The sequence below is a fragment of the Gigantopelta aegis genome, chromosome 12 (genome assembly GCF_016097555.1).
Source record: "Gigantopelta aegis isolate Gae_Host chromosome 12, Gae_host_genome, whole genome shotgun sequence".
Taxonomy (NCBI): domain Eukaryota; kingdom Metazoa; phylum Mollusca; class Gastropoda; order Neomphalida; family Peltospiridae; genus Gigantopelta; species Gigantopelta aegis.
In genome coordinates, this window is record NC_054710.1 from 19,955,949 (window position 1) to 19,969,772 (window position 13,824).

Sequence of the window (13,824 nt, forward strand, 5' to 3'; positions counted from 1 at the left end):
GTCTTAATAAAGTGGTTGAACTGAATGTGTTTTCTATTGTGATATTATTAGACTAGACATGAAACCAATCGTGTCTGGCTGGGAATACTTCTAACACTAGTTTTACAAACGATTCTCGTTGTCTTAATAAAGTGGTTGAACTGAATGTGTTTTCTATTGTGATATTATTAGACTAGACATGAAACCAATCGTGTCTGGCTGGGAATACTTCTAACACTAGTTTTACAAACGATTCTCGTTGTCTTAATAAAGTGGTTGAACTGAATGTGTTTTCTATTGTGATATTATTAGACTAGACATGAAACCAATCGTGTCTGGCTGGGAATACTTCTAACACTAGTTTTACAAACGATTCTCGTTGTCTTAATAAAGTGGTTGAACTGAATGTGTTTTCTATTGTGATATTATTAGACTAGACATGAAACCAATCGTGTCTGGCTGGGAATACTTCTAACACTAGTTTTACAAACGATTCTCGTTGTCTTAATAAAGTGGTTGAACTGAATGTGTTTTCTATTGTGATATTATTAGACTAGACATGAAACCAATCGTGTCTGGCTGGGAATACTTCTAACACTAGTTTTACAAACGATTCTCGTTGTCTTAATAAAGTGGTTGAACTGAATGTGTTTTCTATTGTGATATTATTAGACTAGACATGAAACCAATCGTGTCTGGCTGGGAATACTTCTAACACTAGTTTTACAAACGATTCTCGTTGTCTTAATAAAGTGGTTGAACTGAATGTGTTTTCTATTGTGATATTATTAGACTAGACATGAAACCAATCGTGTCTGGCTGGGAATACTTCTAACACTAGTTTTACAAACGATTCTCGTTGTCTTAATAAAGTGGTTGAACTGAATGTGTTTTCTATTGTGATATTATTAGACTAGACATGAAACCAATCGTGTCTGGCTGGGAATACTTCTAACACTAGTTTTACAAACGATTCTCGTTGTCTTAATAAAGTGGTTGAACTGAATGTGTTTTCTATTGTGATATTATTAGACTAGACATGAAACCAATCGTGTCTGGCTGGGAATACTTCTAACACTAGTTTTACAAACGATTCTCGTTGTCTTAATAAAGTGGTTGAACTGAATGTGTTTTCTATTGTGATATTATTAGACTACACATGAAACCAATCGTGTCTGGCTGGGAATACTTCTAACACTAGTTTTACAAACGATTCTCGTTGTCTTAATAAAGTGGTTGAACTGAATGTGTTTTCTATTGTGATATTATTAGACTAGACATGAAACCAATCGTGTCTGGCTGGGAATACTTCTAACACTAGTTTTACAAACGATTCTCGTTGTCTTAATAAAGTGGTTGAACTGAATGTGTTTTCTATTGTGATATTATTAGACTAGACATGAAACCAATCGTGTCTGGCTGGGAATACTTCTAACACTAGTTTTACAAACGATTCTGGTTGTCTTAATAAAGTGGTTGAACTGAATGTGTTTTCTATTGTGATATTATTAGACTAGACATGAAACCAATCGTGTCTGGCTGGGAATACTTCTAACACTAGTTTTACAAACGATTCTCGTTGTCTTAATAAAGTGGTTGAACTGAATGTGTTTTCTATTGTGATATTATTAGACTACACATGAAACCAATCGTGTCTGGCTGGGAATACTTCTAACACTAGTTTTACAAACGATTCTCGTTGTCTTAATAAAGTGGTTGAACTGAATGTGTTTTCTATTGTGATATTATTAGACTAGACATGAAACCAATCGTGTCTGGCTGGGAATACTTCTAACACTAGTTTTACAAACGATTCTCGTTGTCTTAATAAAGTGGTTGAACTGAATGTGTTTTCTATTGTGATATTATTAGACTAGACATGAAACCAATCGTGTCTGGCTGGGAATACTTCTAACACTAGTTTTACAAACGATTCTGAATGTTGTCTTAATAAAGTGGTTGAACTGAATGTGTTTTTCTATTGTGATATTATTAGACTAGACATGAAACCAATCGTGTCTGGCTGGGAATACTTCTAACACTAGTTTTACAAACGATTCTCGTTGTCTTAATACAGTGGTTGAACTGAATGTGTTTTCTATTGTGATATTATTAGACTAGACATGAAACCAATCGTGTCTGGCTGGGAATACTTCTAACACTAGTTTTACAAACGATTCTCGTTGTCTTAATAAAGTGGTTGAACTGAATGTGTTTTCTATTGTGATATTATTAGACTAGACATGAAACCAATCGTGTCTGGCTGGGAATACTTCTAACACTAGTTTTACAAACGATTCTCGTTGTCTTAATAAAGTGGTTGAACTGAATGTGTTTTCTATTGTGATATTATTAGACTACACATGAAACCAATCGTGTCTGGCTGGGAATACTTCTAACACTAGTTTTACAAACGATTCTGGTTGTCTTAATAAAGTGGTTGAACTGAATGTGTTTTCTATTGTGATATTATTAGACTAGACATGAAACCAATCGTGTCTGGCTGGGAATACTTCTAACACTAGTTTTACAAACGATTCTCGTTGTCTTAATAAAGTGGTTGAACTGAATGTGTTTTCTATTGTGATATTATTAGACTAGACATGAAACCAATCGTGTCTGGCTGGGAATACTTCTAACACTAGTTTTACAAACGATTCTCGTTGTCTTAATAAAGTGGTTGAACTGAATGTGTTTTCTATTGTGATATTATTAGACTAGACATGAAACCAATAGTGTCTGGCTGGGAATACTTCTAACACTAGTTTTACAAACGATTCTCGTTGTCTTAATAAAGTGGTTGAACTGAATGTGTTTTCTATTGTGATATTATTAGACTAGACATGAAACCAATCGTGTCTGGCTGGGAATACTTCTAACACTAGTTTTACAAACGATTCTCGTTGTCTTAATAAAGTGGTTGAACTGAATGTGTTTTCTATTGTGATATTATTAGACTAGACATGAAACCAATCGTGTCTGGCTGGGAATACTTCTAACACTAGTTTTACAAACGATTCTGGTTGTCTTAATAAAGTGGTTGAACTGAATGTGTTTTCTATTGAAAAATAACTTGATTGAAAAATGCAGACATTGCAGTGGGAGCTGATGGAACTAAAATGTAACACTGTCACAAGCGTTAACTTATTTCCTCTGTATTTTCTCACAAGCACAAAAAAAGTTAGTTTATTTTTCCCTATAGCAAATCGTATAAGATATGGTGGTTAACAAGAAATATGCTGACAAAACTCCAATTAATTTATTAAAACAAAAACAAATTCAGACATAATTTAAATTAAACATAGAAGAAAATGTTAATGCATGTGACCTGTGACACGTACAAGTGAATCTTGAGAGAATTGTCTTTCAACCAAATAGAAAGAAGTTAACATTGGTATAATTGCATTGTGTCGGCGCATGGACTAGATCAATATTTTTCATGTCTAGTTCCACAACACAAAACAAATTCATATCATCCACTGTATTAAGAGAACAAGATCCTGTTGGGCTACTAATATCATAAGCGTTACCGGCCACACAGGCATGCTTAGTTTCATTGCTGATCCAATTCAAAGTTTTAAAAGTTTGTTTTGTTTAACGACACCACTAGAGCACAATGAACAATGTTTAATAAATGAAAGGATGTGTGTTTAACATCACCCAAGCAGTTTTATTCAGTTATGTTAAATATTCAGAGGCTATTTAACAATATGACACGAATGCCTGTTTTTAATATTTTGACAGCAGTTCACAGACAGGACTGCACATACCACGGCCTTTGATATATCATTCGTGGTGCACTGGCTGGAACGAGAAATATCCCAATGGGCCCACCAACAGGGATCAATCTTAAATCGGCCGTGCATCAGGCAAGCGTTTGACCACAGGGCTATGAGTATTTATGCACATATGTTTCATAAAAGGTAGATATATAGGGAACACATAAGTATGATAATAATGTAGTACACAAAACAAAATACCCGTGGCATGTTACTATTAATAGCTTTTAACAAGGCTTTTCAACACGTTCTTAGAATATTACTGAAAAAGCTTTAGATTTGTTGAATTTCAAAATATCTATAAAAAAATTGGCTTAATAAGTTATATAAAAATTCAACATCAAGAGTACTCCAAATTTTTATCCGAATCTTTTCAAATAAGAACGTGGTAGTAGTCAAGGTGAGCACCCCTCGCCATATATGTTTATTATATTTTGAGTATTTATGCACATATTTTGTTATGTATACTACATTATTATCATACTTACGACTAATGGATTTGTATTTTGTTTGCAATACACCTAGATGTGATTTTGTATGTACAGTTTAACAAAGTAATAGGTCTCCAATTCTTAAGAAACTGTTTTGGTATACAAGTGACAACACCTAATTTGTGAGTATTTGACATTTATCTTACTTATACCGGTAATTAATTGACCGTACTATAAAATAATCAACATCATTTCAGAAATGTTTTTAAAACTCTGCTGTAAACCAGGACTTTGGGCATTTTTCATATTTTAAAGAAATGTTTTTAAAACTCTGCTGTAAACCAGGACTTTGGTAATTTTTTCATATTTTAAAGAAATGTTTTTAAAACTCTGCTGTAAACCAGGACTTTGGTAATTTTTTCATATTTTAAAGAAATGTTAATGCTTCAGAATAACTACGTTTACCTTCTAGTTCTTATGCTTCATCATTAGTCAATTTGTTAAAATTAATATGTTATATTTTCAATAAAGTCATCATAAATGTGTTGATTTCTTTTTTATTAAAGATTTTGGTAAAATCGTTTTGTTTCTTCTAAAATATTTGTTGTTCAGGTATTGTTTTTATTATTTAATTACATTTTTGAAATTTACTTACTACTATATTTCCTTGGTTCCATATTAGACATATTTAGTAACTTTTTCTCCTTTTTCAATCCATTTTACTCTGATCTTACAAAATTACCATTTAGTGTTGGGGTTTTTCTTGTTACAAGTATTTGACTTCGTTTTCTTCTAATAGTTTTGTGTCAGTCATATTCTAATTGTTTTATTCCATTGCTTAATTTAGCCTCTAGTATATTTTCTGTTTTCTTTTCGAAAATTGAGTAAGATATTGTTTTCCCACGTTTTCATTGGCAGTTCCTAGGAAGAGCTCATCATTAATGGTTAACTGAATATTGTTGTCCACTTTATCAAAGTTAGTAATTAGATTTTCAGATAAAAGAAAAACATTTGTTTTTTAGTCCAAGTATATTTTTTCTCAGGGTTTTTTAATTTTTAATTTTTATTATTTTCGTGTGTGTGTTTTTGATCCAAGTATATTTTCTTAAGTTATCTCTATTTTTTGCAAGTTTTCCTTATACGTGTATCTTTTTACAATGTAGACAGTGTAGACAATACATATGACATTGTTTTTGTTTTTAAAAAATCATCAAATCCCTCCTTTTCTCTGGATCTCCGAAACCCTGACAATTAACTGTCATTAATATAGGTTCATGTAACTGATAATTACATTTCATAAACAACATACACAACCAACAAACAAGACATTATTTAACTTAATAATTTTATGAGCAATTTTCAAAGTAACAACTTGACATCAACAGAGGTATTAGTTTGTACACAGAGGGGAAGAAAGTATGCGAAAGTAAGTATACACACAAAATTAACATTACGAAATTTAATAAGAAACCCATTGGTCAAAAGTCACGATTTCCTAGTGCCAGACCTTTTTACAATACCAATAATACCATAGTACTGAATATGCATATAGAGTGATCGAAATACTTCCATCCCAACCACTTGTGCTGGACAACATCTCAATAGGTCGGAGGATGTTTCTGCCTACTGATCCATGAGACCGGCAATCAGTTTGTTTGAGTCTCATACATTATACCTACATCTAATGATTTGTAAAACTGTTTCCATCACAGATGTAAATGGTTATAAACCACAACATTTGTTTCTCTCTTTTTTCTATATTTTAAACAAAAAAACAAACAAACAAAAACACAGGTGTCAAATGGTAGTATTTACAAATAGCGAACATTTTGGAAATCGTTACTATTGAGGTTATGGTTTGCAGTAACATTATTACTAAGTCCATGTAACTGATAATTACACACCGGCCTTGGTGGCGTCGGCGCAGGCCATCGGTCTACAGGCTGGTAGGTACTGGGTTCGGATCCCAGTCGAGGCATGGGATTTTTAATCCAGATACCGACTCCAAACCCTGAGTGAGTGCTCCGCAAGGCTCAATGGGTAGGTGTAAACCACTTGCACCGACCAGTGATCCATAACTGGTTCAACAAAGGCCATGGTTTGTGCTATCCTGCCTGTGGGAAGCGCAAATAAAAGATCCCTTGCTGCCAATCGGAAGAGTAGCCCATGTAGTGGCGACAGCGGGTTTCCTCTCAAAATCTGTGTGGTCCTTAACCATATGTCTGACGCCATATAACCGTAAATAAAATGTGTTAAGTGCGTTGTTAAATAAAACACTTCTTTCTCTCTGATAATTACATTTCCATAAACAACATGCATGGCAAATATTATTTGACCTAATAATGTTATAAGCAATGTAATTTTCAAAGTATTTCAAATGTTAAATAAACTGCCACAAATAACATAATTTAAAGTATACAACTAATTAAAAATTGTCATCTCCATCCCTTAGATCTACAACTGAAATATCATTGACGTTTCCAGAACATGAACCAGTTTATGTGTTGTATGCATTATGCAATATAACTTTAGTCAAATAGTGACATCATTCGAATTTAAAAGAGTTCTGTGAGCTTTCACATGTTTTTGTTTTTGTTGGGTTTTGTTTTGTTTTTTGTTTTTTTAGACAACTTTCAACCCTACCAAAATAATTGTCAGTTTGAACAGAGTTTTGCTAAATTTTTAATAAATGTGAGGGAAATATTAGTTGAAATTGAAATAGGTGAAAGTAAGTCACTGTACAGGCCGTGAAATATAATACATATAGCTAATTAGTTAAGATTTGTATCATGGTTTTTGTTTATGATGCCAAAACAAGTGTATTGTGAAACTTAATATCACTGACAGAAACCAGTGATTCACTTTTCCGAAACGTGAAGCCATTTTCTATATTACACATCTTACCTTTTTGAATAAAATGCTCAAATACTCGCATATCCTAACTGATAACCTAACAAACACCTTAGGTCAGGTCAGGTGATAGGGCTTTACGTGCACACTCAGAGCAAGCTGTTGTAGCGCACGCCTGTCCTGGGCACAAACACCTTCACATTCCCAGTCCTTTATGGGTCTGCAATTGCTGTATTTTCCCTATTAGCGTGTAAGGTGATGTCAGACAACACGGTGATAGGGCTCAGGATATTGAAGGAATGAAGGATTCTAAGAAAACCCGATAGTGTAACAAACATCTTTAAGGTCGCACCATTTCCTACATTCCTTCCGTAATCCAAATACAGGAAAAATACTTGTACTTTTTAATACTATTGCTCTCGTACATATTTCTTTCTTTTAAAATGTCTAAAATATTTACTATACACAGCACAAATGTACAAAGTTGACAACATAAAGAGAATAACGTAATAAACAACATTTTTATGATCACTGTATTTTAAAAAATCAACCTAAAAACAACAATCGGATTGTAGATTATATAAAACAAAATCTGCTTATGACATGCTCACATCTTATAAAAAAAGAAATACATATACAGTGATTACACTAAAATTAAATATCAATAGATATTTACCTGTATTATGTTGGTAGTATATGATGCGGGCATGCCATTTTCAGCATTTTCAAGGGCCAGATTAGTCAATAATAAATGTCATGGATATAGAAACTATATACGTTCATGTTCAGTGTGGCAAACTCTTTAACATTAAAATGTCATGTAACAGACGAAACCCAGATAAAGAATATTTCAGCAATGGAAATGAATATTCACTTTGTGTCCCAAAATAGGGAGAATGGCTGAAACACACACACACACACACACACACACACACACACAGAGAGAGAGAGAGAGAGTGAGAGAGCGAGAGAGAGAGAACGAGAGAGAGAGAGAGAGGGAGGGAGGGAGGTTAAATCGCATTTTGCGGGAAATTATAAGCATTGATGTATTTCGATTCTGATAAACAAAGCAGGAATGCACGAGTCTTATTGATGTCATTATGTAATAAAACAATTATTGACTATATTCCTCGTAATATCAGGTTTTATGGACTGAAGAACCACGTACAATATCAACAATATCAGGTTTTTAAAAAAATCAGCCGTTCGCCTCGGTCAGTATCACTTTCTTATGTCCATATAACCTGATATTGCCCTCAATGACGGTCAATAATTTATATACATATGAAATATTAATTAAAATATTAAATATTAAAAAAAAAAAATACATCATCAATAACAACAATAATAACAATAATAATACAATAATAATAATAATAATAAATATTTGTTTTTGTTCTGTTACCCAATAAACTAGCTAAATGTTTGAACAACTGGTCTCAAAATGTCAATATATTTGTACTTGTTATATATATGTGGGGTCATGGCCTTATATACAATCTTTTTAAAAATCAATTGAATTGCATTGCTCTACTTAAAATGTTACATTTATTTTCCTCTAAATAATATTACATTTAAAATGCCACAGGTAGTTGTCTCTAAGTGTTCTACCTAAAATGCCATGTTTATTCTCCCCTTAGTAATGTTCTACCTAAAAAGGTCATGTTTATTCTCCTCTAAATAATGTTCTACTATAAATATTACATATATCTATATTGTCCTCAAAATAAAGTTCAGCTTAAAAGCTGATACATATTGTTCTCTAAATAATGTCCTATATAAACTGTCAGTTAAATACTGCATAGTCAAAACGTCGCATTTCTTGTCCTTCAAATAATGTTCTATTTAAAATATCACATTTGTTATCCTCTAAATATTTCTCTAATTAAAAAGTATCACGCATTGTTCTATGTAAAATGTCAAATTTACTGCCTTTAAATAATGCTCTACTTAAAATGCCATGTTTATTGACCTCTAAATGATGTTACAAGGGCGCCCCAGGAAACATTTTAGGGAGGGGACCAAGGGAAAAGGGCACATGGACAAACTTTCTGAAAAGGGCACTTCAATGAAAATTGTAAATAAATGGTTCAAAAAGGGACACTTTAATTTTTTAGGGGGGAGGGACAGGTCCCCCTGGTCCCCACCCTTGGATTCTACATAAAAATGCCACATTTACTGTTCTCTAAGTGATTCCCTACTTAAATGAACAGACCCTAGTTTTTAAACACTACAACATATTTTTCACTATTAGAGCCATTTATGATCACTGAAATCAAACATTACTTGTATTATATTCTTTAGATTATACATTTCCGTAGAACCGAAGTGTTTCTGGTCATCCTGGTGTTTGTAGTACCAAAAATAGCATTTTTCATATTTTTTAAAACACATGTGAATCTGAGAAGTAGCGGTTTATTGATTCAAGTCCTAGTTTATTTTTAAGGATATTTCCTGTTTTAACGTCACAGACTTTTCTTTCACTCTATTCTATCTTTATCCAGATGAGTTACAGGTTTGTAAATTAACTAAACTTAGTGTCGATTTTTTTACGGGTTAAAACTAGGGTCTGCCTCTTTAAAAGGTAACACATATTTAAATATCAAAATATCATGTATTGTCCTTTAAATAATATTCTACTTTTCACTGTTAACTAAGTAATGATCTACATACAGGTTAATTTTATAATAAAGTAAAGTTAAACCAAGATAATAAACTGTTTTGCCAAAGTTATAGTTCAAATTGACGGGTGACGTTTTTATTTCCAATGAAGGTTATTTCAATTATATAAAAATTATTAAAAATTCTGGTTTAAAATTGCTTTTTGAGTAATAGGGAAAACAACTGAGAAATAGTGATGTAATTTGTGAGGGTTTCCCTGACTGCAGCTGTTTAATGATGTATTGCAAATGATCAAGAATGATGTCATGTCATGAATTAAGATGTCATCCTTGTTCTGAAATAAAGTTTCGAATATTTAGCATAGTATTTTGTAAAAAAACCAATTTGTAATGCTTATGCTAGAGTGAAATTAGGAACATTTTTTACGCGTTATTGGGAATACAAAGTATACAGTAAAATAGATATAAACCGTACAGCTCAGTTAATGCATTTATTATAAAGTTAACATTTACAAGGTCAAATGTATTGTTATTTGAATAATGTTCTTTGTAAAAGGTTACATTTATTGTCCTGTAACTAATGCTCAATATAAAAATGTATTAATCTCTAAATAATGCTATACTTAAACTGTTGTTAGCTTGTAAACAAATTATTTTCTTAATATCGTAAATGAATGGTAACACAGACCCTGCCTTCAATATATTTTGACCCTGCCCTTTTCTATTCAGTTAACTGTAAACTTGTCCTTTTTCTTCAATGACTGATGACCCTGACATTTCTCTTCAGTGGCTGGTCACCTTTCCCTTTTTATAATCACTGTTCCGGGACTAGGCCCAATTTCACAAAACATCGTAAGCCTAGTTTTGCACGTAAACGTAAATTTACGACTAAACCACAATTCTTATTACTATTATAGTTCAACAAATATAGTTAGAAGAACACATATTTCATTTTCTTTTGTCTTTAAAATACTTCAGCTTCTGTAATGATGTAATTTTCTGCGTGAAATTGATGTCAAACACGTGCAAACACACGACAGGTATAACTGCTAGTAGCAGACGTAATGTTTAGTAAAATGGGTCCCTGGCTTAGAAGAACTTGAGAAGACTGAGTTATCAACTTAGTATTGGGTTTTTCTTTACCCATCTTGTTCTTTTTAACGCCAAGACGTTGGATCTGACTCATTTGCCACTTGTTTAGTAGGTTTTGAAGCGTCTGGGTTATCAACCTGGTTTTGGGTTTTATCCATGTCAATATCAACTGTCTCGTTCGATGAATCCCATTCTATATCTTCCAGTTCGTCTTCACTTACGCCAACTGCCATGTTACTACACGCTACCACACTCATTGAGTTTGGATCGGTCTCCGATTTTAACTCTTGTTTGTCATCTGGCTGTGTCTTTCGCCTGTCAAGGGAAATAATAATTATGTTTTATACTTTATATCTACTGTAACACGAAAAACTGCTTAAGCAGGCCTATAGCATTTGGGGGTGATGAGGAGGGCAGGGGCCCAAATTTGTTGGGGTTTTTTTGTCCTAATATATATTTTTACCATCCACAATTTGCCTGTGTACCCCTCCCGATTTCACATATCATTATTATGTATGTTAAAAGGTAGTTTGTTCTATAACATGTACATGTGTAGTGCAGACCTGTCAACCTTTAGTCAAGAGAAAGCAGGAGGTGTGTGTTGAAAAAGCAGGAGATTTTGTCAAAAAGCAGGAGATTTCTTAAATTCACACAATTTAACCCAAAAACACAAGATTTAAAAAAAACATTATTACAATGAGTTATATGAATACTTTATAATGTCATATATACTTCTTAACCTTAGATCTTGGCATTAAAAAAAAATATATATATAAAATGTTTTATTTTTATTTTTTAAATTTATTTTTAAGTTTAAATATTATTATGATTTAATACATATTTAAAAAAAAAAAAATATTTTATCCAAAAATGTTAAGGACATGAACAAGAAATAAAATTTTAATTAGTACATTTACGGTATTACACTTACAGCCTTACAGGTTGCGTTACATTATCATTTGTGGTTAGTGTACCTACCGGTAAGTACCAAAGACAAATTTATATAAATCTTATAAATTAATATTCAGTTTTTACTATAATGAGGAACGGTGGCGTGGTACTTATTTAAAATCATTATAATGATGCAATAAACATTGTATTTTCATTAATCATAAGTAAAACCTCATTACGGACATCGTGTGAAATATACTGGAATTATACCCATTTCCGTGAGTAACTTTATGTCAATGTCAAACACAACATTTTTTAATTGTACAAAAATAATTTCTTGAAGTGTACCCTTATAACCAACATTTTACTGCACAAACATACAAAATTAACTGACACAAGTATGTTTATACAGCTAATTGGTCTTTTCGTTGTCTTGCTGTGACATGTGATTTTAACATGCATCGTGTGTATAGCTGTCAACTCGGAGTCTGGCAGTTCAGATTCGTCATAGTTGCATTATGTAATCCAGTGGGAAGACATTTTACAATTCAGAGGTGTTATTAGAACTAAATTGGATAGTTTTGTTTTTTTATATGGCAACACTGAATGTCAATACACAGCCTGTTGAATTAGCGGCAACACGCTTCGTAGTCATTACGATGACAACATTATAATAACAGTGTTAACACGTCATTTTATAAAGTCCATGTGCTTTTTTAACAATATAAATAGGCTATCCCATAATTCTCACTTCGGCAAAGGTTAAACAGTCGGGACAATTCGGCCTGTTACATTCTCAGAAACCGAAAGTAGTCGACATTTTCCGAATGAGAAAAAAAGGCAGAGTTACTTCCCTTCTGTTATTTTGACAAAAGAGGATCGATTTTTTTTATGCTTACAAAAATGTCATTTAACAGGAGAAACTGTCTCCCGCACAGGTGAAAGGAGATTTGATCAAATACCGGGAGACTCCCGCGGAATCCGGGAGGGTTGACAGGTCTGGTGTAGTGTATAGTATTTATATTAATTATGTCTAAAACTAAATTTCCTCCTTCACTGATTAATTTTCCCAGATCTAGTTGTGAAAATGTACAGCAGAATCAACATTTTGATGGTTTGATATTTACTGAACATTGATAAACAACTGGGTTACCTTTTATAACAGATCGAACCAGCTGGTACAGCAGAATCAATATTTTAATGGTTTGATATTTACTGAAGATTGATAAACAGCTGGGTTACCTTTTATAACAGATCCAACATGCCAGTACAGCAGAATCAATATTTTAATGGTCTGACATTTACTGAACATTGATAAACAACTGGGCTACCTTTTATAATACATCCAGCCAAATCGTACTCTAGAATCAATATTTAATGGTTTGAAATTTACTGAACATTGATAAACTGGGTTACCTTTTATACAAGATCCAACATGCCAGTACAGCGGAATCAATATTTTAATGGTCTGACATTTACAGAACATTGATAAACAACTGGGTTGCCTTTTATAACAGATCCAACATGCCAGTACAGCAGAATCAATATTTTAATGGTCTGACATTTACAGAACATTGATAAACAACTGGGCTACCTTTTATAAAAGATCTGACTTGCCAGTACAGCAGAATCAAAATTTTAATAGGAACATTGATAAACAACTGGGTTACCGTTTATACAAGATCCAACATGCTAGTACAGCGGAATCAATATTTTAATGGTCTGACATTTGCAGAACATTGATAAACAACTGGGTTGCCTTTTATAACAGATCCAACATGCCAGTACAGCAGAATCAATATTTTAATGGTCTGACATTTACAGAACATTGATAAACAACTGGGTTGCCTTTTATAACAGATCCAACATGCCAGTACAGCAGAATCAATATTTTAATGGTCTGACATTTACAGAACATTGATAAACAACTGGGTTACCTTTTATAAAAGATCTGACTTGCCAGTACAGCAGAATCAAAATTTTAATAGGAACATTGATAAACAACTGGGTTACCTTTTATACAAGATCCAACATGCCAGTACAGCGGAATCAATATTTTAATGGTCTGACATTTGCAGAACATTGATAAACAACTGGGTTGCCTTTTATAACAGATCCAACATGCCAGTACAGCAGAATCAATATTTTAATGGTCTGACATTTGCAGAACATTGATAAACA

General features: G+C 32.7%; 1 protein-coding gene across 1 annotated transcript in view; it reads right to left on the reverse strand.

The window, feature by feature from the left end:
• Positions 1-9,540: 9,540 nt before the first annotated feature.
• The window catches only part of LOC121385793, a 29,526-nt gene continuing 25,242 nt past the window's right edge, over positions 9,541-13,824 (reverse strand). Inside the window, exon 8 of the mRNA XM_041516578.1 lies at positions 9,541-11,067. Within this exon, the coding sequence (XP_041372512.1) occupies positions 10,818-11,067 (250 nt within the window). The 3' untranslated portion in view covers positions 9,541-10,817. The remainder of the gene's footprint in view (positions 11,068-13,824) is intronic.